This window comes from Bufo gargarizans, chromosome 1 (assembly GCF_014858855.1).
Source record: "Bufo gargarizans isolate SCDJY-AF-19 chromosome 1, ASM1485885v1, whole genome shotgun sequence".
Lineage (NCBI taxonomy): Eukaryota > Metazoa > Chordata > Amphibia > Anura > Bufonidae > Bufo > Bufo gargarizans.
The window spans coordinates 587,246,274-587,271,881 of NC_058080.1; the positions used below are offsets into that span (position 1 = coordinate 587,246,274).

The 25,608-nt window shown below is 41.9% G+C and overlaps 1 protein-coding gene across 5 annotated transcripts in view; it reads right to left on the reverse strand.

Annotated features, from left to right (window-relative positions):
• The window catches only part of TAOK3 (TAO kinase 3), a 195,499-nt gene that overhangs the window by 44,397 nt on the left and 125,494 nt on the right, over window positions 1-25,608 (reverse strand). For all 5 annotated transcript variants that reach the window (XM_044275825.1, XM_044275823.1, XM_044275827.1 and 2 more), the window contains exon 15: window positions 24,485-24,721. In XM_044275825.1, coding sequence (XP_044131760.1) covers window positions 24,485-24,721 — 237 coding nt within the window. The remainder of the gene's footprint in view (window positions 1-24,484; window positions 24,722-25,608) is intronic.

Sequence of the window (25,608 nt, forward strand, 5' to 3'; positions counted from 1 at the left end):
AATGATTTTATTGGCCGGGGTGTTACCGAGAGATTAGGGAATTCTGTCAATCGTGTCCAGTTTGTCAGGTCACTTCCCCGGTAGCACACTTCCGTAGCCCTCGTTCCCTTACTAATTATTGAGGTCCCCTTTGAAAGGATAGCAATGGACCTGGTAGGCCAATTGGTAAAGTCCACTAGGGGGCATCAGTACATCCTCGTAATCGCTGATTACGCTACCCAGTACCCCGAGGCTGCTCCCCTACGGAACCCCACATCCAAAAATATTGCCCGGGAGTTGTTCCATGTCTTCTCCCAAACGGGTATTCCCAAAGAGATTCTTACAGATCAGGGGACCCCGTTTATGTCAAAAGTGATGAGGGAACTGTGCAAAGTTTTAAGAGTCACTCAGCTGCGGACCTCCGTATACCATCCTCAGACAGATGGCCCTGTGGAGCGTTTTAATAAGACCCTAAAGGCCATGCTAAGGAAGGTGGTAGAGAAGGATAGGCGGGACTGGGATTGTCTGTTACCATACCTACTGTTCTCTATTAGAGAAGTGCCCCAGTCCTCCACAGATTTTTCACCCTTTGAATTTCTATATGGCAGACACCCCAGAGGTCTCTTGGATGTGGCAAAGTGAGGCCACTCCCTACAAAAGTGTAGTAGAGCATGTAGCACAGATGCAAGAGAGGATGGCGAGGGTGATGCTTATTGTAAAGGAACATATGCTTCAGGCCCAAGAGGCACAGGCCCGGGTATACAATAGGTCCGCTTGTCTAAGACAGTTTAATCTGGGAGATCAGGTGTTAGTGTTAGTCCCTACTGTCGAAAGCAAATTCCTAGCCAAATGGCAGGGTCCCTACGAGATAGTGGAAAAAGTGGGAGAGGTCAACTATAGGGTACACTAGCCAGGGAAGAGAAAGCCCTACCAAATATACCATGTCAATCTGATCAAACTGGAAGGAGAGAGACCCACCTGAAGCTTCTTGCCTGGTGGCTCAACAGGGGTCAACCATCGAAGCTGTTAAAATTTCAGAGACCCTATCTTCCTCCAAAAAACAACAGTTTAGGGAACTGCTGCAGAGGAATACGGATCTCTTCACAGGAACCCCTGGCCGTACCAATGTGATAGTATATGAGATCCTCACAGATCCCCAAGTGAGGGTGAACTTAAAACCCTATAGGATCCCTGAAGCCCGCCAGGACGTGATTTCAAAAGAGGTTAGGAGGATGATGGAGCTAGGGGTGATTAAAGGGTCTAAAAGTGGCTGGTCCAGCCCCATAGTGTTAGTGCCAAAACCAAACTGGGAGTGGAGATTCTGCAATGACTACTGCAAGCTTAATGAAGTGTCCACGGTTGATACTTACCCTATGCCCAGGGTAGATGAGCTGGTCGAACGGCTAGGCCCTGCAAGGTATATTAGCACCTTAGATCTCACTAAAGGCTACTGGCAGAACCCACTGTCGCAAGCGGCTAAGGAGAAGACTGCGTTCTCTACACCTGAGGGGTCTTTTCAGTATGTAAGAATGCCGTTTGGCTTGCAGGGGGCCCCTGCCACCTTCCAAAGGGCTATGGACCAAGTACTACGGCCCCATAAGGAGTATGCCGCGGCGTACTTAGATGACATTGTCATTTTTTAGTCTCAGAAAAGTTCAGGCTGTCCTTGATGCTCTAAGGAAGGCGGGGTTTACGATAAACCCAGACAAATGTGCCCTAGGCATGGAGGAAACCAGATACCTGGGCTACATAGTGGGGAGAGGGGAGATTAAACCCCAGCTTAACAAGGTAGAAGCCATTCAGAATTGGACCCATCCACTAACTAAGAAGCAGATCAAGGCATTTCTGGGTATTGTGGGCTACTATAGGTGGTTTGTCCCCAGGTTCGCAGAAATAGCGGTTCCCCCTGACTGACCTGACAAAGGGCACAAAGTCTGCTATGGTGGGGTGGTCCCCAGAAGCGTAAAGGGCCTTTCAAGAGCTTAAACAGGCCCTGTGTAAGCAACCCGTGTTGATAGCCCCGGATTTCTCCCGTGAGTTTGTGGTCCAGACCGATGCCTCTGATGTGGGTCTGGGTGCAGTCATGTCTCAGGTAGTGAATAGAGAAAAGCACCCAGTGATATACCCGAGTAGAAAACTGTCCCCAGCAGAAATTAATTATGCCATCGTTGAGAAGACATGTCTGGCCATAAAATGGGCACTGACTCCCTTAGGTATTATTTACTAGGAAGGAGGTTTAGGTTAGTGTCAGACCATGCTCCCCTAAGGTGGATGCGAGAGAAGAGGGGGTTACCCGCTGGTTCCTATGGCACTTCAAGATTTCTCCTTCACAGTAGAACACAGGCCAGGCAAGATGCAAGGGAATGTGGACGCCCTGTCAAGTGTAAACAGTCTGGGGGCTAAGATGTCCAAGCCCCCGGCTTTGGAACCGGTAATGTTTTGTCCGTAACCCTAGGTTACTGACAGCAGGGTGGGATGACTACTCCCACGTATACAGGCCAGGTGTAGGCTGGCCTATTTAAGCCAGGAATCCCAGGAGAGCTGGGGGTGTGGTTCCTAGTCTGAAAGTGTAACAGACTGGGAGTAAAGCTGTGTGGTGTGTTGCTGTGGATAAGCCTGCCTTTGCCTACTCTTTTCCCCCCTCTCCAGCGGGTGGTGGAACTCTGGAACTACAGAGGACTGTGAGTTGTACCATTTCATATGGACTGTGTTTCTTTGTGTTTACCCGCTGAAGTAAGCGAGCATTTGTTAAGTCTATGTTGAACAAAATAAAAGACTATTGTTTAACCTCTTAAGGACATAGGGCGTACAGGTACGCCCTTGTGCCCTGGTACTTAAGGACACAGGGCGTACATGTACGCCCTGTGTATTTCCGATCACTGCCGTGCAGCTGGCAGTGATCGGAACCCGGTGCCTGCTCAAATCATTGAGCAGGCACCTAGGCTAAATGCGCGGGGGGGTCCCGTGACCCCCCCATGTCGGCGATCGCGGCAAACCGCAGGTCAATTCAGACCTGCGGTTTGCTGCGATTCCTGCAGTTTCTGATCCCCGCGGCCCCTGACCGCGGGGATCAGAAACTTTAGTATTCCTAAAATACATCTGTATTCCCCCCCCCCCCCCCCCCCCCCCGAGTGATTTTTGCCCGGTGGGAGGTGCAGGGGGAGGGTTGCGGGCGGTGCGGGAGGCAGGCAGTGCGGCAGGCGGGATCGCGATCCCCCGCCCGCCTCCCCTTGAATAATCGTTGGTTTCTAGTGGGTATACCAGGGTGCCAGCACATTGCTGGCACCCTGGTATAAACGGCTTACATCTGTGCTGCGATGTCAGCCGTTTAACCCTTTCCATACCGCGGTCCGTACGGACCGCTGTATGGAAAAGGTTAACAGCGCAGGGAGCTCCCTCCCTCTCCCATCGGGGGGCTGCTGTGCCTTTGCAGCCTCCCGAATGGAGAGGGAGAGAGCTCCCAGGCAGCCCCCCGAAGCCCCGTCCTTACCCTTCCCAGTCTGCGCAGTTCTGACCATAACTGAGCAGACGGGGAAGGTTCCCATGGCAACAGGACGCCTTCTCAGGTGTCCTGCTGTCCATGGTGCTGAACAGATCTGTGCTGAAAGGCATAGATCTGTTCAGACAAAGTGTAAAATACAGTACAGTACTATATATTGTACTGTACTGTATTATACAGACATCAGACCCACTGGATCTTCAAGAACCAAGTGGGTCTGGGTCAAAAAGAAAGTGAAAAAAAGTAAAAATCAAAAAACACATTTATCACTGATTAAAAAAAAAAAAAAAAAGACATTCCCTACACGTTTGGTATCGCCGCGTCCGTAACGACCTGATCTATAAAACAGTCATTTTACTTTACCCAAACGGTGAACGCCATAAAAATTTAAAACTATGATGAAATTGAAATTTTGCCCACCTTACTTCCCAAAAAAGGTAATAAAAGTGATCAAAAAAAAGTTGTATGTACGCCAAAATTGTAACAATCAAACAGTCATCTCATCCCACAAAAAATCATACCCTACCCAAGATAATCGCCCCAAAACTGAAAAAACTATGGCTCTTAGACTATGGAAACACTAAAACATTATTTTTTTTGTTTCAAAAATGAAATCATTGTGTAAAACTTACATAAATAAAAAAAAGTATACATATTAGGTATTGCCGCGTCCGCTCTATAAAAATATCACATGACCTAACCCCTCAGGTGACCACCGTAAAAAAAAAAAAAAAAAAAAAAAAACGGTGTAAAAAAAAAAAAAAGCAATTTTTGGTCATCTTACTTCACAAAAAGTGTAACAGCAAGCGATCAAAAAGTCATATGCACCCCAAAATAGTGCCAATAAAACCGTAATCCCATTCCGCAAAAAATAAGACCCTACTTAAGATAATCGCCCAAAAACTGAAAAAACTATGGCTCTTAGACTATGGAGACTTTAAAAAAGAAATTAATTCATTGTGTAAAACTTACATAAATAAAAAAAATTGTATACATATTAGGTATCGCCGCGTCCGGGACAACCTGCTCTATAAAATTACCACATGATCTAACCTGTCAGATGAATGTTGTAAATAACAAAAAAAACGGTGCCAAAAAAGCTATTTCTTGTTACCTTGCCGCACAAAAAGTGTAATATAGAGCAACCAAAAATCATATGTACCCTAAACTAGTACCAACAAAACTGCCACCTTATCCCGTAGTTTCTAAAATGGGGTAACTTTTTTGGAGTTTCTACTCTAGGGGTGCATCAGGGGGGCTTCAAATGGGACATGGTGTCAATAAAACCAGTCCAGCAAAATCTGCCTTCCAAAAACCGTATGGCATTCCTTTCCTTCTGCGCCCTGTCGTGTGCCCGTACAGCAGTTTACGACCACATATGGGGTGTTTCTGTAAACTACAGAATCAGGGCCATAAATAATGAGTTTTGTTTGGCTGTTAACCCTTGCTTTGTAACTGGAAAACAAATATTAAAATGGAAAATCTGCCAAAAAAGTGAAATTTTGAAATTGTATCTCTATTTTCCATTAAATCTTGTGCAACACCTAAAGGGTTAACAAACTTTGTAAAATCAGTTTTGAATACCTTGAGGGGTGTAGTTTCTTAGATGGGGTCACTTTTATGGAGTTTCTACTCTAGGGTTGCATCAGGGGGGCTTCAAATGGGACATGGTGTCAAAAAAACTGTCTAGCAAAACCTGCCTTCCAAAAACCATATGGCGCACCTTTCACTCTATGCCCCGCTGTGTGGCCGTACAGTAGTTTACGGCCACATATGGGGTGTTTCTGTAAACGGCAGAGTCAGGGCAATAAAGATACAGTCTTGTTTGGCTGTTAACCCTTGCTTTGTTAGTGGAAAAAATGGGTTAAAATGGAAAATTAGGCAAAAAAAATGAAATTCTCAAATTTCATCCCCATTTGCCAATAACTCTTGTGCAACACCTAAAGGGTTAATGAAGTTTGTAAAATCAGTTTTGAATACCTTGAGGGGTGTAGTTTATAGAATGGGGTCATTTTTGGGTGGTTTCTATTATGTAAGCCTCGCAAAGTGACTTCAGAGCTGTAGTGGTCCCTAAAAATTGGGTTTTTGTAAATTTCTGAACAATTTCAAGATTTGCTTCTAAACTTCTAAGCCTTGTAACATCCCCAAAAAATAAAATATCATTCCCAAAATAATTCAAACATGAAGTATACATATGGGGAATGTAAAGGCATCACAATTTTTAGGGGTATTACTATGTATTACAGAAGAAGTAGAGAAACTGAAACTTTGAAATTTGCAAATTTTTCCAAATTTTTGTTAAATTAGGTATTTTTTGGTGCAAAAAAAAATATATTTTTTTACTTCATTTTACCAGTGTCATGAAGTACAATATGTGACGAAAAAACTATCTCAGAATGGCCTTTTTAAAGTTATCAGCACTTAAAGTGACTCTGGTCAGATTTGCAAAAAATGACCTGGTCCTAAGGTGTAAAAAGGCTGTGTCCTTAAGGGGTTAAAGGACACTTGAAGTCACTGTTTGAGCTGATCCCCACACCTTACAGAACTTAGCCTACTTTCACACTAGCATTAATGACAAATCTCAATACTGGAAAAAACGCTTCAGTTTTGTCCCCATTCATTGTCAATGGGGACAAAACGTAACTGAACAGAACGCTCCAAAATGCATTCCGTTCCGTTTGGTTGCATTTCCATACCGGGAAAACGGATCCGTCCCCCATTAACTTTCAATTGAGTTCATGACGGATCAGTCTTGGCTATGTTAAAGATAATACAACCGGATCCGTTCATAACGGATGCAGATGGTTGTATTATCAGTAACTGAAGCGTTTTTGCTGAACCCTGTCGATGTGACAGTAGCCTTAGAATAATGTATGATAGGCTGGAGGAAATTATAGTATCTCGATATTTTACAGTGTGTATGCCTTGTGGTTAATAAAAGATTGACAATTAAGTCTTGAGTTGAATTTGTTCAAGTGTCACGAATAATTTTTGCAGCCTAACTAGAAGCCTGTAGGAAGGAAAAGATAACTTGGGAAAGGAGATTTCTCCAAACGTGCGTAGGGTAAGACCATTAGCTTTTAATAAGCCATGGGATTCGCCTCACTCCCACCCAAGCCCAGCACCCAAAGATTCTCGCTGCTTTTCTATCCTATAATTGAGGATTTCTTAAGAATGGTAACAATGTAGGTGTGTGACGGCAAGTTAGCCTGGTTCTGATAGTGTGCCAAGTTTTGATTATGCTGGACAGGATGCGGTCAAGGCGGATCTCCCCGGAAGTCCGTCTAGGGGAGCATGGAGCAGATCGTATGGTTTGGCGGATTGAGCGTCTAAAAGTGTATTCATAATAGTGGAGAAATTATGAACACAAGTCAGTAAATTTACTGATATTGGCTGCATTATAAAGAGGTGAATATCCGGGAAATGTATTCCCCCATTATATCTAGTTTGTTGGTGGACCTTGAAGGGTTTCCTCCCAGGAATTGCCTTATAGATAAATGTTCTAAGCATGGTCAAGAGTAGTCATTAATGCCAAGGTTTAAACAAAATAGGAAGGGATTGAAAAAAGTATAATAATTTTGAAAACGTGACGAGTTTTAGTAGGTTGGCCCTACCTGAGAAAGAAAGTAAAAGCCTGCCATAAGTGAAGCAACCCCTTCAATTGAGAGATGTAAATATTCACGTTGAAGGGGTAAATTTTGTGCGAGTTCGTGGAGTACGTTATGGAGCTACTAGACCAGGGGTAGGCAACCTCCGGCTCCCAGCTGTTGTGAAACTACAATTCCCAGCATGCTCCATTCATTTCTTTGAGAGTTCTTAGAAGAGCAGAGCAAGTATGCATACTGGGAGTTGTAGTTTCACAACAGCTGGGAGCCGGAGGTTGCCTACCCCTGTACTAGACTATTTAACAGGAATATCCTGGACCAAAGACAGAGGTAGGGCCTCGTAACAGTAGGGATTATCTAGGTTAAAGGAGCACTTCCACAAAAAAAATGTTGTTCTCTGACCTGCTAGAAAGGTACATGATTCATGGTACATCTGTAGTGAATGTATTCTACTCATCAGTGACTATTTGTGAGCTATCCCCTCCCTTCTAATTTTTAGCTGTGTCATGAGACCAACACTCTGATCTCCAACTGACACAGGACAGGAAGTCACTTACTTCTCTATTCATTCCTATGAGACCGACATTAAGGCTCCCATAGGAATACATGGAGAAACTGACTTCCTGTCCACACATAAGATGCTGTGTTATTTGGAAGGTCTGAATACTAGTCACATAACACAGCTGAGAAGCAGAAGGGAGGGGACAACTCAAAAATACAGCCACTGCTAAGAAGATTACATTCACAACAGATTACATTATGTACCTTTTTAGCAGGTCAAAGAATAACATTTTTTGCAGGAGTTCTTCTTTAATCTTACATCCCGATGAGGGGCCATACTTAGTTAACATTGCTGATGTTGGGCGAGAAATAACAAGACCTAGTCAGTGAATGCAGATACCTGTAATTCCTGGGCACCTATTTTAATACCATGAATATTAGAATCTGAGTGTATGAGACGCAGAAGGGGATCAAGGGATCGGTTGAATAAAAGGGGGATATGGGGGACATGTCTGGCTCCATTATGTAGACTACTTGTTGAGGAATTAAAGCCATTAATAGTGAATGAAGTCTGTGTGTGCATTTCCATGTAATGGAGGAAGGTACCATTTACAATCACTTGTCTGATGCCTTTAGAGGAATGACAGTTTTGTAGAGATCCTAGTTGGGATGCAGTAAGAATAGTGGGAAGGAGGGCCTGTAAACTAAGACGTTTGTAAGGAATTTGTAGCCAGATTGAGCAAAGAGGTGGGCCTATAAAATTGCACTGAAGTTGGATCCTTACCAGGTTTAGGAATAGGAATGGTATGATGAAAAAATAAAATAAAAAATGGGATGGAGGCATCTTGTTCCTAAAATGAGATTATACAAGGACATAAAGGTGTATAATATATGTAATTTCAGGAATTTACAATATTCTCTGTATAGCCCATCCGGGGCTGGAGACTTATGATTTGGTAGATGGGAAATAACTTGTTTGATTTCCTCGCTAGAAATAGGTTGAGATAGCTGGGTCTGCTCTTCAAGAGAACGTTTAGGTAGGTCCCACATTATCTGGGGCTCATAAGTAGGGGCTTTGTAAAGCATATAGTAGTGGGGGACTTCCTGTTGGATTAGCGAAGGGTTGGTAATGTAGTCATAAGAAAAAATTCCAGCACGGGATAGATCATACGTTGCTGCATCTTTATTCCAGTATTTACATGACCGGTAAAACGTAGTGAACTTCACCTCCCTCCACCTCCCATCAGGATCAACATGTTTCGAACCTCCCGGTTCCTAATCATGATCAAGAACCGGGAGGTACGAAACTTGTTGATCTGATGGGAGGTGGGGGTTCACTACGTTTTACCTGTCATGTGAATACTGGAATAAAGATGCAGCAACTTATGAGCTATCCCGTTGCGAAAATTGTTTCTCGTTATGCCTATGTGAAGAGGCGGCCTTGGCTTGGTCCGTGCATGGAAGAGTTGGGTGAGCTGGACTAATATATTTATTGTTTGGACTTGGTAATGAAGTCCCTGGTTGCAGATAGCTTAAGTTTTAAGATTCTTTGAAGGGCTTTTAGGGGTTTAGTCAAAGAAGCTAACAATTTGGCAAGTTTATTACCCCATCGCCGAGACCCATTTTTAAACGAATCACAGGACCATTGTGTCTGGCCTAAGAAGGTATCCAACAATTGGCGAGCTCCTAGGCATTGTTTTTGGTGTCTGATGTTGGGGCAGTGGTATGGCATGCATGTGCATTTGTTAAAGCACTGTAGGAAAAGTTACAAAATGCATCGATTTCAACGCACAACAATGATTTTGCTACTGAGAGAAAAACGTGATTTATACTAAAATGAGTGCGCCGATTCAAAATATGAATTTGTTTGACACTTCTAGATTTTAACCCCTTAAGGACCCTGGGATTTTCCATTTTTGCGTTTTTCACTCCCCGTATTCCCATAGTCCTAACTATTTTATTTTTCCATTCACATAGCCTTATGAGGGCTTATTTTCTGCGGGACAAGTTGTACTTTATAATGGCACCATTTACAGTTGCATACCATGTAGTAGGAAGTGGGAAAAAATTCAGATTTTATTTATTTTTTTTACACTATACACCATGCGGTAAAATTGACCTGTTATCTTCATTCTCTAGGTTAGTACGGTTACAACAATACCACACTTGTATAATTTTTATTGCGTTTTAATACAGATTTTTTTTTTATTAATTATTCTTATTATTAATAATAATAATAATAGAAAAACTTTGAGGAAATTTTTTAAATTAATTAGAACCATATTCTGACCCCTATAACTTTGTGTACTTTATGTGTACGGGGCTGTGAGGGCTCATTTTTTGCGGGACGATCTGTTCTTTTCAGTGATACCAATTTTAAGTGTGTGAGACTTTTTGATCACTTTTTCAAAAAAAAAAAAAAAAAGATTATTGGGTGGTTGAAGTGAGGCAAATTGGCCGTTTCTATTTGTTTTCCTGTTACGCTATTTGCCGTATACCATTAATATTTTAATGTTTTAATAGTATGGGCATTTTCGCACGCAGCAATGCCTATGATGTTTATTTATTTTTATTGCTTAAGTATCTTTTTTTTTTTTTAGGAAAGGGGGTGATTTGAACTTATTTATTTTTTATATATTTGCAGAAACTTTTTAAGTCACCTTGGGTGACAATAACTGGCAATCATTAGATTGCCTATTGTGTTTATTGATGTCTATATAGACACCATTGAACACTTAATTTGCACTATACCAATACAATGCTGCCACCTAGTGGCCTATATTGGTATAGTCATCTAATAGGTACCGAAGCCTGCATGAGGCTTCAGCCTATTAGATCAATGTAACCGGTTCCCCGATCTCAGCCGGGGAACGCTGTTACAGGAGCGGAAGTGAGCGACTTCCGGTATCAAACTGCGCAGATGCTGTGGTCACATTTGACCACGGCATCTGAAAAGGGAAAATGTATGTGATCAGCCTTATGGCTGATCGCATACATGTGCCGCGGGTCTCTGCTAATTAAAATAGCAAAAACCCGACGGCTATGGTGCCCGCTGCACATGGACAAGAATAGGCATTTCTATGGGGGTGCCGGCCGAGTGTATTGCGGATCCGCAATGCACTACGGACGTGTGAATGGACCCTAAAGATACCATACACAGATAAGTCAGCTGAACCCGTCAACTAATGTGAATACGGCCTCCTGTTAGCGTGACTGTTATTTTATGTATACGGTCAGATGTAAACTGGCGCTGTACATACAAACAGCATGTTATGAGTTTAACACATGTTTTATGCTGGACTGCCATATTATGCAAAGTTGGAAAGAAAGCATAATTGATTATTTGAGTGAAGGTATTTTCCTAGACTGGGAACAATGTCACAGGAATAAATAAAAAAATAAAAAATAAAATCAGTTGTCATCATAATTGCTTATTCCATAACGATAAACTTTCATACATAATGGATAGAGCCATAATGGCGATCAGAAATTATTTCTAATAGGTCATACAACAATCTTAAACATGGATACAATAAAGAAGGTGGCAATGATTTTGTTAACCACTTCACATCCGGGCCATTTCCCCCTTACTGACAGAGCCTAATTTTGCAAATCTGACATGTATCACGTTCTGTGGTAATAACTTTGGAACGCTTGTACTTATCCAAGCCATTCTGAGAATGTTTTCTCGTATCACATTGTACTTAATGACAGTGGTATCTTTGAGTCGATATATATTTCACCTTTATTTATAAAATAATCCAAAATTTACTAAAAACTTTTAAAAATTCGCAATATTCAAAATTTCTATTTCTCTGCTTATAAAACAGAAAGTGATACTTCATAAAATATTTATTACTTAACATTCCCCATATGTCTACTTTATGTTGGCATCATTTTGGAAATGTCATTTTTTTTTTTTAGGACGTTAGAAGGCTTAGAATTTTAGAAGCAATTATTTAAATTTCCAAAACCCACTTTTTAAGGACCAGTTCAGGTCTGAAGTCACTTTGTGGAAACCCCCCATAAATGACCCCATATAAGAAACTACACCCTCAAGTTACTCAAAACTGATTTTACAAACTTTGTCAACCCTTTAGGTGTTCCATAAGAATTAAAGGAAAATGGAGATGATATTTCTAAATTTCACACTTTTGGCAGATTTTCCATTTTAATCCATTTTTTTTCTTTAACACATCGAGGATTAACAGCCAAACAAAACGTAATATTTATTACCCCAATTCTGCGGTTTACATAAACACCCCACATGTGGTCGTAAACTGATGTAAGGGCACCCGGCAGGGCGCAGAAGAAAAGGAGCGCAGTATGGTTTTTGAAAGGCAGATTTACCTGAACTGGTTTTTAGATGCCATGTCCCATTTGAAGCCCCCCTGATGCACCCTCACAGTAGAAACTCCCAAAAAGTGACCCCATTTTGAAAACTAAGGAATAAGGTGCCAGTTTTATTGGTACTATTTTGGGGTACATATAATTTTTAATTGCTCTATATTACATTTTTTGTGATGCAAGCTAACCAAAAACCATTTTGCATCCATTCAGAGATGGCAGCTGCACGCTAATCGTGAAGCTGCCGAGCAGGGGGCCTGCTGTCAGTGACAGCAGGGAAACCCAGAGAGAAGGCAGGGACAGTTCCCAGTCCCTGCCTTCTAGATAGCTGTATACACAGCGCTCAACGAGCCCTGTGCACTTCCTGTCCCGGCCCAGTGGTCATGTGACCGCCGGGGCTGGGAGAGTGCAGGAGCTGTCGGGTCTTCTACAGACCTCGATCAGCCCTACAGCATTGTATTTCTGCTGTACAGCCACTCTGGGGGGTGTATTTCCCCTGTAACTGGGGCTGTGAAGTGGTTAAAGAGGCTGCCCTACTAAAATATTCTACCAGCACCTGGATCTGAATACTTTTGTAATTGCATGTAATTAAAAAATGTATACATGCAATTACAAAAAATAATACAAGTCTTAACAGAGCTTTATGGGTTCGGCCACAAATGGTGGGGAAAATTGGTAGCATATCTCGTTGAGGGGCCAGGAGTCAAACCATAAATTGACATACTGCAAATTTAAAGGGATTTTCCAGGCTCCTGATATTGATGACCTATCCTTAAGCTAGGTAATCAATATCCAATCATTGTGGGCTCTGCACCCCCTTAATTAGCTCCTTCCTGAAGCTTCTGGAACTAGCACATTGAATAGAGCAGGAAGAACAGCTCTGTTCAAAGTGTAGTGGCTGTGCTGAGTTACTGCAGCTCATCTTCTATTGAAGTAAACGGAGGCTAATCTGCAGTAACCCAGCATGGTCACTACACTATGAACGGCACTGTTTCCTGTTAATTTCTAGAGCCGGTACCCAGCACTAGAGGGTAAAGGGAACAGTCTATCAATGGGGGTACAGGGTGTCAGACCCTCACCAAACAGATTTAATGACCTATCCCAAGCATAGGTCATAATTATCAAAAGCATGGAAAACTTTAAAATTTAGACCTCATGTCAAGTTATGTGCGCATGGTAGTAGGTGGGTACAGAGGTGTTTTGATCAAAATATATTTGCTAAGAAAGAAACTTAGATTTATCATAAGCGATCCAAGTGCTGTGGAGCAAGGTAAGTACAACCTGTGTGAGGGACCTGGGCATTAGAGGGGGCATTATAGGGTTTAGATAACCCCTTTTATGTCTAACACACTGGTAACAAAAGTGAGTAAATTGTGCCCAATTAGCCATTTTCCCTCTCCGGTGTCATGTGACTTCTTAGTGTTACAAGGTCTCAGGTGTGAATAGGGATCTGAGGATCTGGAAAAATAAAAATTGTTGCTCTACATAAAGATGGCCTAGGCTATAAGAAGAATGCAAACACCCCGAAACTGAGCTGCAGCACGTTGGCCAAGACCATACATCGGTTTAACAAGACACGTTCCACTCAAAACAGGCCTCGCCATGGTCAACCAAAGAAGTTGAGTGCACGTGCTCAGCGCCATATTCAGAGGTTGTCTTTTTAAAATAGACGTATGAGTGCTGCCAGCATTGCTGCAAAGGTTAAGTGGGTGGGGGTCAGCCTGTCAGTGCTAAGACCATATGCCGCACACCATCAAGTTTGTATGAATGGCTGTCATCTCAGAAGGAAGCCTCTTCTAAAGATGATGCACAAGAAAGCCGGCAAACAGTTTGCTGGAGACAAGCAGACTTAGGACATTCGTTACTGGAACCATGTCCTGTGGTCTGATGAGACCAAGATAAACTTATTTGGTTCAGATGGTGTCAAGTGTGTCTGGCGGCAACCAGGTGAGCAGTACAAAGACAAGTGTGTCTTGCCTACAGTCAAATATGGTGGTGGGAGTGTCATGGTTTGGGGCTGTATGGGTGCTGCCGGCTGTGGGGAGCTACAATTCATGGAGGGGACCATAAATGCCAATATGTGTGTATATATATTTTTTATGAATTAAATTTGAGATGCTGTAACCCAGTACGACCACTACAATTTGAACAGTACCGTACTTCATGTTCTATCCAAGGTCTAGTACCAGGGCGAGAGGCTGCAAGGAACATCGGCTCAGTGGGGGTGCGGGGTGTAAGACCATCACTGATAAGATTTAATGACCTATTATAATGATAGGACATTAATACCAGGAGCCTGGAAAACGCCTTTAAAATTTAGATCTCATGTCAAGTTATGTGCGCATGGAGTTAGGTGGGCATAGATGTGTTTTCATCAAAATATATTTGCAAAGAACCTCAGTTATTTATCATATCAAAATGGGGTATTTGTTTATATATAACCTTTGTATTCAGAGCTAGGAGAGTGCTGTTTTTATATTCTCTTTTTTCTTTAGTGGTGGATATGTACATCCGCATCTTTATTTATCATATCCGGCAGGATGTTTTTATCCATTTTATTGTATTTTTTTTTTCTTTGCAATAAACACTTTGAGGTATGGCCACCTCCAAGTCTGATCCTATCTCACAGGGGAGAGAGGAAGAGAGATAGAGAGATAGATAGATAGATAGAGAGATATATAGATATATATATATATCTATATATATATATATCTATATCTATCGCAGAATTTGCGCTTCCTCTCATTAGGTGCTTAAATGCATACAAAGTCAACAAGTCACAGCACTGGCTACTAAAAAGAGTAGGTTTCTGCCTGGACTAAGGTACAGATGTGTTTTGATTAAAATATATTTGCTGAGAACCTCAGGAGTTATTTATCATATTAAAATGGGATTAGTTTATAGAAAACCTTTGTATTTAGTGCCATTTCTATATATTTTTTTTATGAACGTCATACGTCTACACTTTGAAAGATGCTGTGCTTCCTGTACTATTCAAGGGCTAGTACCAGCGCCAGAGACTGCAGGGAACAATCGATCAGTGAGGGTGCGGGGTGAAGAACCTCCACCGATCAGGTTTTATGACCTATTCTGAGAGCAAGTCAATATCAGAAGCCTAGAAATGTAAAACTTAGACCATGTCACATTGTGTTCACATGTCATGGCAAATACTTTGCGCAGAGTGTGGATGAGATTTTTTGCTGCTACTACAGTCCTAATCAAAAGTTTAGGACCACTTGAAAAATGGCAAAAAATCATATTTAGCATGGTTGGATTTTAAGAAGGTTCCAAGTAGAGCTTCAACATGCAACAAGAAGAAATGGGAGTGAGACAAATTATTTGAGCATTCAATTTAATGAAAACAATGAATAAACTGAAACAGGCTGTTTTTCAGCTGATCAAAAAGTTTAGGACCACACCTCCAAAAAAAAAAATAAAAAAAAAAAAATAAACTTAGTAATGAGTAGCTCCGCTGTTATTGTTTATCACTTCAGAAATTTGTTTCGGCATGCTTGATGCAAGCGTTTCCATGAGGTGAGTGGGTACATTTCTCCAAGTGGTGAAGACGGCCGCACGAAGGCCATCTACTGTCTGGAACTGTTGTCCATTTTTGTAAACTTCCCTTGCCATCCATCTCCAAAGGTTCTCAATTGGATTTAGATCAGAGGAACACGCAGGATGGGCCAAAAGAGTGATGTTATTCTCCTGGAAGAAGTCCCTTGTCCTGCGGGCATTGTGTACTGTAGCGTTGTCCTGTTGAAAAACCCAGTCGTTACCACACAGAGGGCCCTTAGTCATGAGGAATGCTCTCTGCAACATCTGGACATAGCCAGCCGCCGTTTGACGCCCCTGCACTTCCTGAAGCTCCATTGTTCCACTGAAGGAAAAAGCATCTCAGGTGGGATCTGCTTGTCATGTCAGTAACGTTGGAAACCATCAGGACCTTCAAGGTTAAATTTTTTCTCATCAGAGAATAAAACTTTCTTCCACGTTTGAATGTCCCATGTTTGGTGCTCTCTTGCAAAGTCCAAACGAGCAGTTCTGTGGCGCTCAAGGAGACGAGGTCTTTGAAGACGTTTTTTGTTTTTGAAGCCCTTCAGTCTCAGATGCCGTCTGATGGTTATGGGGCTGCAGTCAGCACCAGTAAGGGCCTTAATTTGGGTCGAGGATCGTCCAGTGTCTTGACGGACAGCCAATTGGATCCTCCGGCTCAGTGCTGATGAAATGTTTTGGGGTGTTCCACTTGACTTTTCTGTTCCATAAACCTCAGGATAATTTAAGAAATTCCAAATGACTGTCTTACTGCGTCCCACCTCAGCAGCGATGGCGCGCTGTGAGAGACCCTGCCTATGCAGTTCAACAACCTGACCATGTTAAAAAGGGAGACACTTTTTTGCCTTTGCCATCACAATGTGTGACTACCTGACAGAAAATGACAATGAATCTACATCTTTGCACAGATTTGGCCTTTTAAAGGCATGTGGTCCTAAAATTTGGATCAGCTGAAAAACAGCCCGTTTTAGTTCAATTAATGGTTATTTTCAATTAATTGAATGCTCAAAAAAAATTTGGTCTCACTCTCATTTCTTCTTGTTGCAGGTAGAAGCTCTACTTGGAACCTTGTTAAGATCCAACAATGTAAAATATGATTTTTTGACATTTTTCAAGTGGTCTTAAACCTTTGATCAGGACTGTATAAACCCTGCAAATTTTCCTGCACATTATTCAGCTGTAGATTATCAGCAGCCTATACACCACGTGTGGCCATACCCTTAGGTCCATTTCACACGAGCGTGATTTCCGTGCGGGTGCAGTGCGTGACGTGAACGCATATCACCCGCACTGAATCCTGACCCATTCATTTCAATGGGCCTGTGTACATGAGCGTTTTTTTTCACGCATCACTTCTGCAATGCTTTGAAATCGCAGCATGTTCTATATTCTGCGTTTGTAACGCAGGACAGGCCCCATAGAAGTGAATGGGGCTGCGTGAAAAACGCATTGCATCCGCAAGCAAGTGCGGGTGCGATGCGTTTTTCACTGATGGTTGCTAAGAGACGTTGTTTGTAAACATTCAGTTTTTTATCACGCGCGTGAAAAACGCATCAAAACGCATTGCACCCGCGCGGAAAAAACTGAACAACTAAACGCAATCGCAGACAAAACTGACTTGTTTTAGTGCCAAAATCGCAGCATTTTCACTGAACGCATCCGGATCAAATCCGTCACGCCCGTGTGAAACCAGCCTTACGGGATAGTTCACCCTCATAAAAACATGGCTACTTTCAACCAGAAAGAGCTTCACATCTGTCCATAGACTGTCTGGAACTGCAGATCAGCTCTATTAAAATGAACGAGGCTGAGATGATATACCACACAAACCTGTGGACAGGTGTGACCCTGTTTTTGGAAGAACGCAGAAATGTTTCTCTAATCCTGGACAAGCCCTTTAACCATCTACTTCCCACTACAAACCCACCCGCACGATTGCAATGTCCTCTGGTGGTCTTAAGCCATTCATGTACTACATGGACATCATCTGAATGGCCGCTATGTATTTACCACCTTTTCCTGGCGCAGTTTCTAGAAGTGTAAATTTATAAAAACTCTTCATTGTGTAAGGACAATATGGTACTAGAGGAAAAAGGTCAAGCAATGAGACCCTCCTTCTATAGGAGCCTGTCTGGGTCAATAATTGTGTTAAGCCCCTTTCACAATACAGATGGAGCATAGTTAAGAGTCACAACGCGTTCACTACAGATGTAGCAGAGTTAACTTTCAGTCATAACACGTTAATTAGATGTGATAACTCACCAAGTGTGACTATTAATTCTGCTGCATTTACATAGTCTTGCATAAGAGGTACACATGCAGCAGAATTAGTCAGTCAGCCAGTGCTATGATATTTGGCACAACTGAAAAGCAGATATATCAAGTCTTACAGACACCAGTGATATCTGCTTCAGGCTCCAGAAGCAGTCCTCAGAAAAGGAACCAGTCACCAGGATTCAGGCCCCTAAACTGGTGCCACTTACCTGTTTTTCCGGGGTGGTGACTGCATCACAATTATGAGTGATTAAAGCCTCATTCACACGTCAGTGATGTCCATCAGTGATTGTGAGCCAAAACCAGGTGCAGCTCTAAACACAGAACTTTCCCTTATACCTTATGTCTGTGGAGGCTCCAATCCTGGGTTTTGACTCACAATAACTGATGGAAATCACTGACCAAAGACTGACTTGTGAATGAGGCTCAAGTCAGATAAAAAGATGTTTAACAGCTGTAGTCCAACGCATGTCAGGTCTCATAGTGGAGGAGCCGATCCTTAAAAAAAAGACATGCTGGCTGATCCCACCTCCATCGTTGATGGGATATCCAGTGAATGCGCAAATGAAAGCAAAGGCCAGTGCAACTTGTTTTACTGCAAAAGTCCCAGATGCTGCCAGAAGTGGATTGTGGTAATTTACTCAGCTTACGGGGACATCAATCAAGCCAGGAGAAGGATTGGCCATCATGACTACTAAATAGCGGCTCCTCCTCCATGACTCTTGACATTGGAATACAGCAAATTTATTTTTCTGACTCGTAAAATTGCTCAAAACAAAACAAGATAATCATTGTCCTGTGCAACAGGTTAGTGGCAGTTTGGGGTCTAAATCCTGATGAAAGGTTCATTTTAAGGGATGTTTACTTCTGAAGCTTGCAACTATTATTGTGGTGTGCTAAATATTAGCACGACAAGCAACACCCTAGCTATTCCTATCTAGAAGGCTGAATGTTTAACTGGTTTAATGTGTTGGCTGGAAGACTGAATGTTTGGCTACTTTCACACTAGCGTTCATGGGTCCGTTCGTGAGCTCCGTTTGAAGGAGCTCACGAGCGGACCCAAACGCCTCCGTCCAGCCCTGATGCAGTCTGAATGGACGCGGATCCGCTCAGACTGCATCAGTCTGGCGGCGTTCAGCCTCCGCTCCGCTCGCCTCCGCACGGACAGCTGAACGCTGCTTGCAGCGTTCGGGTGTCCGCCTGGCCGTGCGGATCCGTTCAGACTTACAATGTAAGTCAATGGGAACGGATCCGCTTGAAGATGTCACCATATGGCTCAATCTTCAAGCGGATCCGTCCCCCATTGACTTTACATTGAAAGTCTGAACGGATCCGCGCAGGCTACTTGCGCACTTGCGAATTTTTTTTAAGTTATTAATGCAGACGGATCCGTACTGAACGGAGCCTCCGTCTGCATTAATATGATCGGATCCGTTCAGAACGGATCCGATCAAGCGCAAGTGTGAAAGTAGAGGTGTTATTTGGTCTTCCCTACCTCTTTTTTTTTTTCTTTCTTCTTCTGCATGATCTGTAGCCTGGTGTGGACTTCCATTGATGGGATGAGGATCTCTAAAGCCTCTTGTTCAGCATGAAGAACTTTTCAACTAAAAGCAACTAAAATCAACTTTAAAAAAATCCAAAATGGCAGATCAACCTTTTGAGTGATGTCTGCCTGTCACTTTACTGTTTGTAAGCTCCTGGATAATGTTGGCCATATGAAAAATTATGAGCCTTTATAAAAAGTTGCTCATAGTTAGCAGAGAATAGTCTAAATAGGCATTTTTAGCAGTCTAAAATCTCTAGTATGGCCAGCTTTAATTAATGCTAATTTGGCTACCATGTGATGGGCAAAAATATTGCTACATAGATACACATCAGAATAGGGAGATATTGAACTCTAAATTATTAACTTAAAATTAAGGTATAAGATGGAGAACCTCTTAAACAGACATCAGGATGGTTAAGAGACTTGTTTATTATTATTATTTTATGTTCATTAGAGATTTAACCCCTTAAGGACCGGGCTCATTTTCACCTTCAGGACCAGGCCAATTTTTGCAAATCTGACCAGTGTCACTTTGTGTCACACTTCTGACTTATCCAGCCCATTCTGAGATTGTTTTTTCGTCACATTGTACTTCATGACACTGGTAAAAATGGAGTCAAAAAAATTCATTTTTATTTATAAAAAAATACCACATTTGCCCAAAATTTTAAAAAATTTGCAAATTTCCAAGTTTCAATTTCTCTACTTCTATAATACATATTAATACCTACAAAAATAGTTATTACTTTCCCATATGTCTACTTCATGTTAGGTTCAATTTGGGAATTACATTTTATTTTTGGGGGACGTTACAAGGCTTAGAAGTTTACAAGTAAATCTTGAAAATTTCTCTTTTTAAAGGACCAGTTCAGGTCTGAAATCACTTTGTGAAGCTTACATAATAGAAACCACCCAAAAATGACCCAATTCCACAAACTACACCCCTCAAGGTATTCAAAACTGATTTTACAAACGTCGTTAACCCTTTAGGTGTTCCACAAGAATTAATGGAAAATAGAGATACAATTTCAAAATTTCACGTTTTTGGCAGATTTTCCATTTTATTTTATTTTTTTCCCAGTTACAAAGCAAGGGTTAACAGCCAAACAAAACTATTTATGGCCCGGATTCTGTAGTTTACAGAAACACCCCATATGTGGTCGTAAACTGCTGTACGGGCACACGGCAGGGCGCAGAAGGAAAGGAATGCCATACGGTTTTTGGAAGGCAGATTTTGTTAAACAGTTTTTGTTTTACACTATGTCCCATTTGAAGCCCTCCTGATGCACCCCTATAGTAGAAACTCCAAAAAAGTTACCCCATTTTAGAAACTACAGGATAGGGTGGAAGTTTTGTTGGTACTAGTTTAGGGTACATATGATTTTTGGTTGCTCTATATTACACTTTTTGTGAGGCAAGGTAACAAGAAATGGCTGTTTTGGCACAGTTTTTTTTTGTTATTTACAACATTCATCTGACAGGTTAGATCATGTGGTATTTTTATAGAGCAGGTTGTCACGGATGCGGCAATCCATAAATAAAATAAAAAAAGTATGCATATTAGGCAGGTTTTACACAATGATTTCATTTTAAAAAAAAATATAAAATCATGTTTTAGTGTCTCCATAGTCTGAGAGCCATGTTTTTTTCAGTTTTGGGGCAATTGTCTTAGGTAGGGTCTCATTTTTTGCAGGATGAGGTGACGGTTAGATTGGTATTATTTTGGTGGGCGTACGCCTTTTTGATCACTTGCTGTTGTACTTTGTGATGTAAGGGGACAAAAAAAATTGTTTATTTAGCACAGTTTATTTTTACGGTGTTCATCTGAGGGGTTAGGTCATGTGATATTTTTATAGAGCCGGTCGATACGAACGCAGCGATACCTAATATGTATAGTTTTTTTATGTAAGTTTTACACAATAATATTTTTGAAAGAAATATAAATAAAGGCCTCTTTCACACTTGCGTTGTCCGGATCCGGCGTGTACTTCACTTGCCGGAATTACACGCCGGATCCGGAAAAACGCAAGTGTACTGAAAGCATTTGAAGACGGCTCCGTCTTCAAAATGCTTTCAGTGTTACTATGGCAGCCAGGACGCTATTAAAGTCCTGGTTGCCATAGTAGGAGCGGGGGAGCGGTATACTTACCATCCGTGCGGCTCCCGGGGCGCTCCAGAGTGACGTCAGAGCGCCCCATGCGCATGGATGATGTGCCATGCGAACACGTCATCCATGCGCCTGGGGCGCCCTGACGTCACTCTGGAGCACCCCGGGAGCCGCACGGATGGTAAGTATGCTGCTCCCCCGCTCCCCGCTACACTTTACCATGGCTGCCAGGACTTTAGCGTCCCGGCAGCCATGGTAACCACTCTAAAAAAGCTAAACGCCGTATCCGGCAATGCGCCGAAACGACGTTTAGCCTAAGGCCGGATCCGGATCAATGCCTTTCAATGGGCATTCATTCCGGATCCGGCCTTGCGGCAAGTCTTCAGTTTTTTGGGCCGGAGCAAAAAGCGCAGCATGCTGCGGTATTTTCTCCGGCCAAAAAACTTTCCGTTCCGGAACTGAAGACATCCTGAACGGATTTCACTCCATTCCGAATGCATGGGGATAATCCTGATCAGGATTCTTCCGGCATAGAGCCCCGACGACGGAACTCTATGCCTGAAGACAAGAACGCAGGTGTGAAAGAGCCCTCAATCATGTTTTAGTGTCTCCATATTCTGAGAGCCATAGTTTTTTCAGTTTTTGGGCCATTATCTTAGGTAGGGTCTAATTTTTTGCGGGATGAGATGACGGTTTGATTGGCACTATTTTAGGGTGCATATGACTTTTTGATCGCTTGCTATTACACTTTTTGTGAGTCAGGGACAGGACTCATCTCAGGTTAATTTGCATAAGTGTTTTTACACAATAAAAGCACACAGCACATCCGCAATACCCAGTTTCCATAGCTCTAGCAGCCATCTAGTAACCTATGTCTTCAGATCTATACACAAAATCCCGCTGACAGGTTCCCTTTAAATAAAAAGATGTGTACAATACACTTAACCTCAACAAAACGCACAGGTCACATTAGAAGATTAAAAAGAACAACTAAAATTGAGCTACAAAACATGGTGGACTGGGTTGCAGTAGTAATGTTGATGACCATATAAAGCCCATTAGTTATAATGTGGACATGTAGATCAGCATATAAACAAGGGGAGGGAATTTATCAAGCCATACACTTTATATTTCTGGCTTCAAATAGGGGCTTTGCGACTTTCTGGGGTCAGTTATGTGAATTTTTTTTTTTTTACTTTCCCTTACAGATGTGGAGTGCAAATTTGGCCAGGATTTCAGAGTGTCGCATCTTTTCAAAAAGTCACAACGCCAAGCCAGGCATCCTCCACGTGTACTTTCACTAAAATAGGCACAAATACATTGTACTTGCGCCAAACTTATTACTACTCCAAAAATATACAAATAGGCTCACTACAAATTTGACTCTATTGTGTGTTGGAGTGGAGTGCCTATATGGCAGCCACCGACTTCCCAGGGAGTTGCACCAGCCATACAATAATCCTTGTGCGTCGAGTCCCTGTAAGAAAGCGCATTACAAATGTTTGTAATTACCATTTGCTGTGCGCTAGTTTCATAAATTTGGTGCAAGTGAGCATAATAACTCCAGTCCAAAAAATAACCTTAAATACACCTAACAAGGATAAATTCTCTTCTATGAACTCAGGTTCTGCTTACTCTCTTTGTCAGGGTTCTCTAAGGTTCCTCCTGTTTCTCTCAACACAATCCCAGTTGGGCAGACTATCAGATGTTTTAGTTTTCAGTAGCTGAAGACATTTAACTATATACATTACCCCTGGACATTTCTCCTGCTCATAAAAACAAATGTTATCTGTCGGCTATACATGCTACCATGTCCTCCCCATATGAAAACTATTTTTCCAATTTCTCTTCTCGCCATCATCCTCTGCCCCTAAACCTCCCCTGACATAAAACCTGATGTATGGAGTTATACTTGACTATAACCGGTCCTTATTCCTCACATTTAATCCATTGTCAAATCCTGTCGCAATCATATCTCTCATAGTCTTTACTTCATCACTGACAAAACACAAATCCAGGCCCTAATCATTCCTGGCTTAGATTACTGCAACTCACTAGCAATTGCCATTCTACTAACCAAAAAGTCTGTACAGTCTGAGCATGGCAAACAGTTGTGTTATACTGGCTATATTACAAGGCTCTTCACAATGCAGTACCTTCATACATCTCCACTCTCTCAATTACATCTTTCTAACTACTTAAAGCTCTCAGCTCAGCGAATGATGTACTACTCTGATCCACCCATTTGCAGGACTTCTCCCACGCTGCACCCATTATGAGGAACTAACCGCTGAGACTATTTGCCTTGCTCTAACACTCCAGGTTTTAAAGGTGCCATTAAAAAACTAGTTTCTTCCAGGAGGCCCACGTTACGTAACCACAGTACATGGATCATACACGTCGTGACCTGGTCGCATGTATTTCCACTCTGTTTTGCCCTAGGTAACATCTGTTTATTTCAGAGTAAGGTCAGTTACTAGATGGTAGTTCATACAGCTATATTAATATTCCCTATGCTTAAACAATGGCTCATCTCTTGGATAAAATAGGCAACATTGCGTCACTCTAGGTGTTCCATTTAAGACTCTTTTCCACTACATGGAACTGGCTCAACTGTATTTGACTACTACGCCTTTTTTGTTTTCCACTAGGCAAAAGTTGTAGTATCGGGTACTTTTTTGGTACCACATCTGACAAGGTTCCAAGTGAGATAAGGCCAATATGGGTTTTTAACTACTGATTGCTACAGTTCATCGCTATGATGACCAGCTACTTTGAGGGTACAATTTCTACAGTAGAAAACGAGGTATGAGTACAGTTGGGTACAGCTGGTACCATGCAGTGGAAAATGGGCTATAGGTTGTATGCTCTGATGGCCAAGGGCCACTCTCCTCAGGTCTCATTTGTTTTGACTTTTCAATTGTCAATTTACTGTTTGTAAGCTCCTGGATAATGTTGGCCATATGAAAAATTATGAAAACCTATTACTTTTAAAGAGGCTGTCTAACCTAATTCACTGTACAAAAGCAGATTTCGCGTATAAGTAACAGGTTTAGGACAAAACTGCCATTTACCTCTTTATCCATGCCTACGATTTGCCTCTTGGAAAGCTTTTCCAGCTCGATGGACGCGTTGTTGGCATGAGTCTCCACCTCCTTCTGCAGCTTAAGGCGGTGCTCGTCCATCTCAGCCTTCAGCTTATTCTCCAGGGCGATCAGCTGCTTCTGGTGCTGGCGCCGCATCCGCTTATATCCTGACATCTGTTCCCGCAACTCGTTCTCCTGCTCATGCTCATGGATCTGCCTTGTAACCTATAAACAAAACCAGAGTTAGCATCCATTTAGAAGTTTAAGGAAAAAATTAACAGAGGAATTCTAGAGTTAGTACCTCCTCGCACACGGGGGCGAGATTTTAGATAAAAGAGGGCTTCAAAACCAGAAACAGCTGAACATTCACCAAAACAAATTTTGCAAGTCACTAGGCAATATTTTTTTTGCCATTGGGTTTAAGACAAGGAAAGGTTGACAAAAGGTAAACAGTAGGACCAACCATCAAAGAGGACAAGATCTTAAAGCACAAAATCCCACAAAAATGATCCAATACTTATCCAAGACTACTGGATTGAGCAAAAATACAATTTACAGACTTAATACAATAAATGTCACACTTTCCATTAACTATCAGCATATCTTCAGCCCATCACAATGTCACTTTTGCAAAATAAGTCACCCAACAAGCACAAAACCAAGCATAAATCCACAAAAATATAATATACAAAGCCAATAACACAAAGTCCATATTAATATTCTTTTTAGAACATTGTTGAATTAAATTTTACTTGCATGAACATGCAACTCAATGTATTCCTATGGACTAAACTTGTCACACTGCACCAAACAATCTTGCTTAGCCCCAGCCTAAAATGACGAGTGTAAATGAAAAACAAAAACTTATTCCCATTCTAGAAAAACCTCTGCTGGTAAAGACTGATTTATAATGAATAGCAGTAGTGCCATCTACTAGGTTGCATCTCATACAGATTTATGCAAATGCAGTCCAACCCCGAGAAAGAAATAGCAGCTTTTGACCCCCAAACACGAACGGAAATCTGAAGATGTGACTCCAGAATCATCCTGCATCTTTGACTCACACGCAACTTACTTAAAAGGAACCTGTCACCTCCAAAAACCATCTGAAG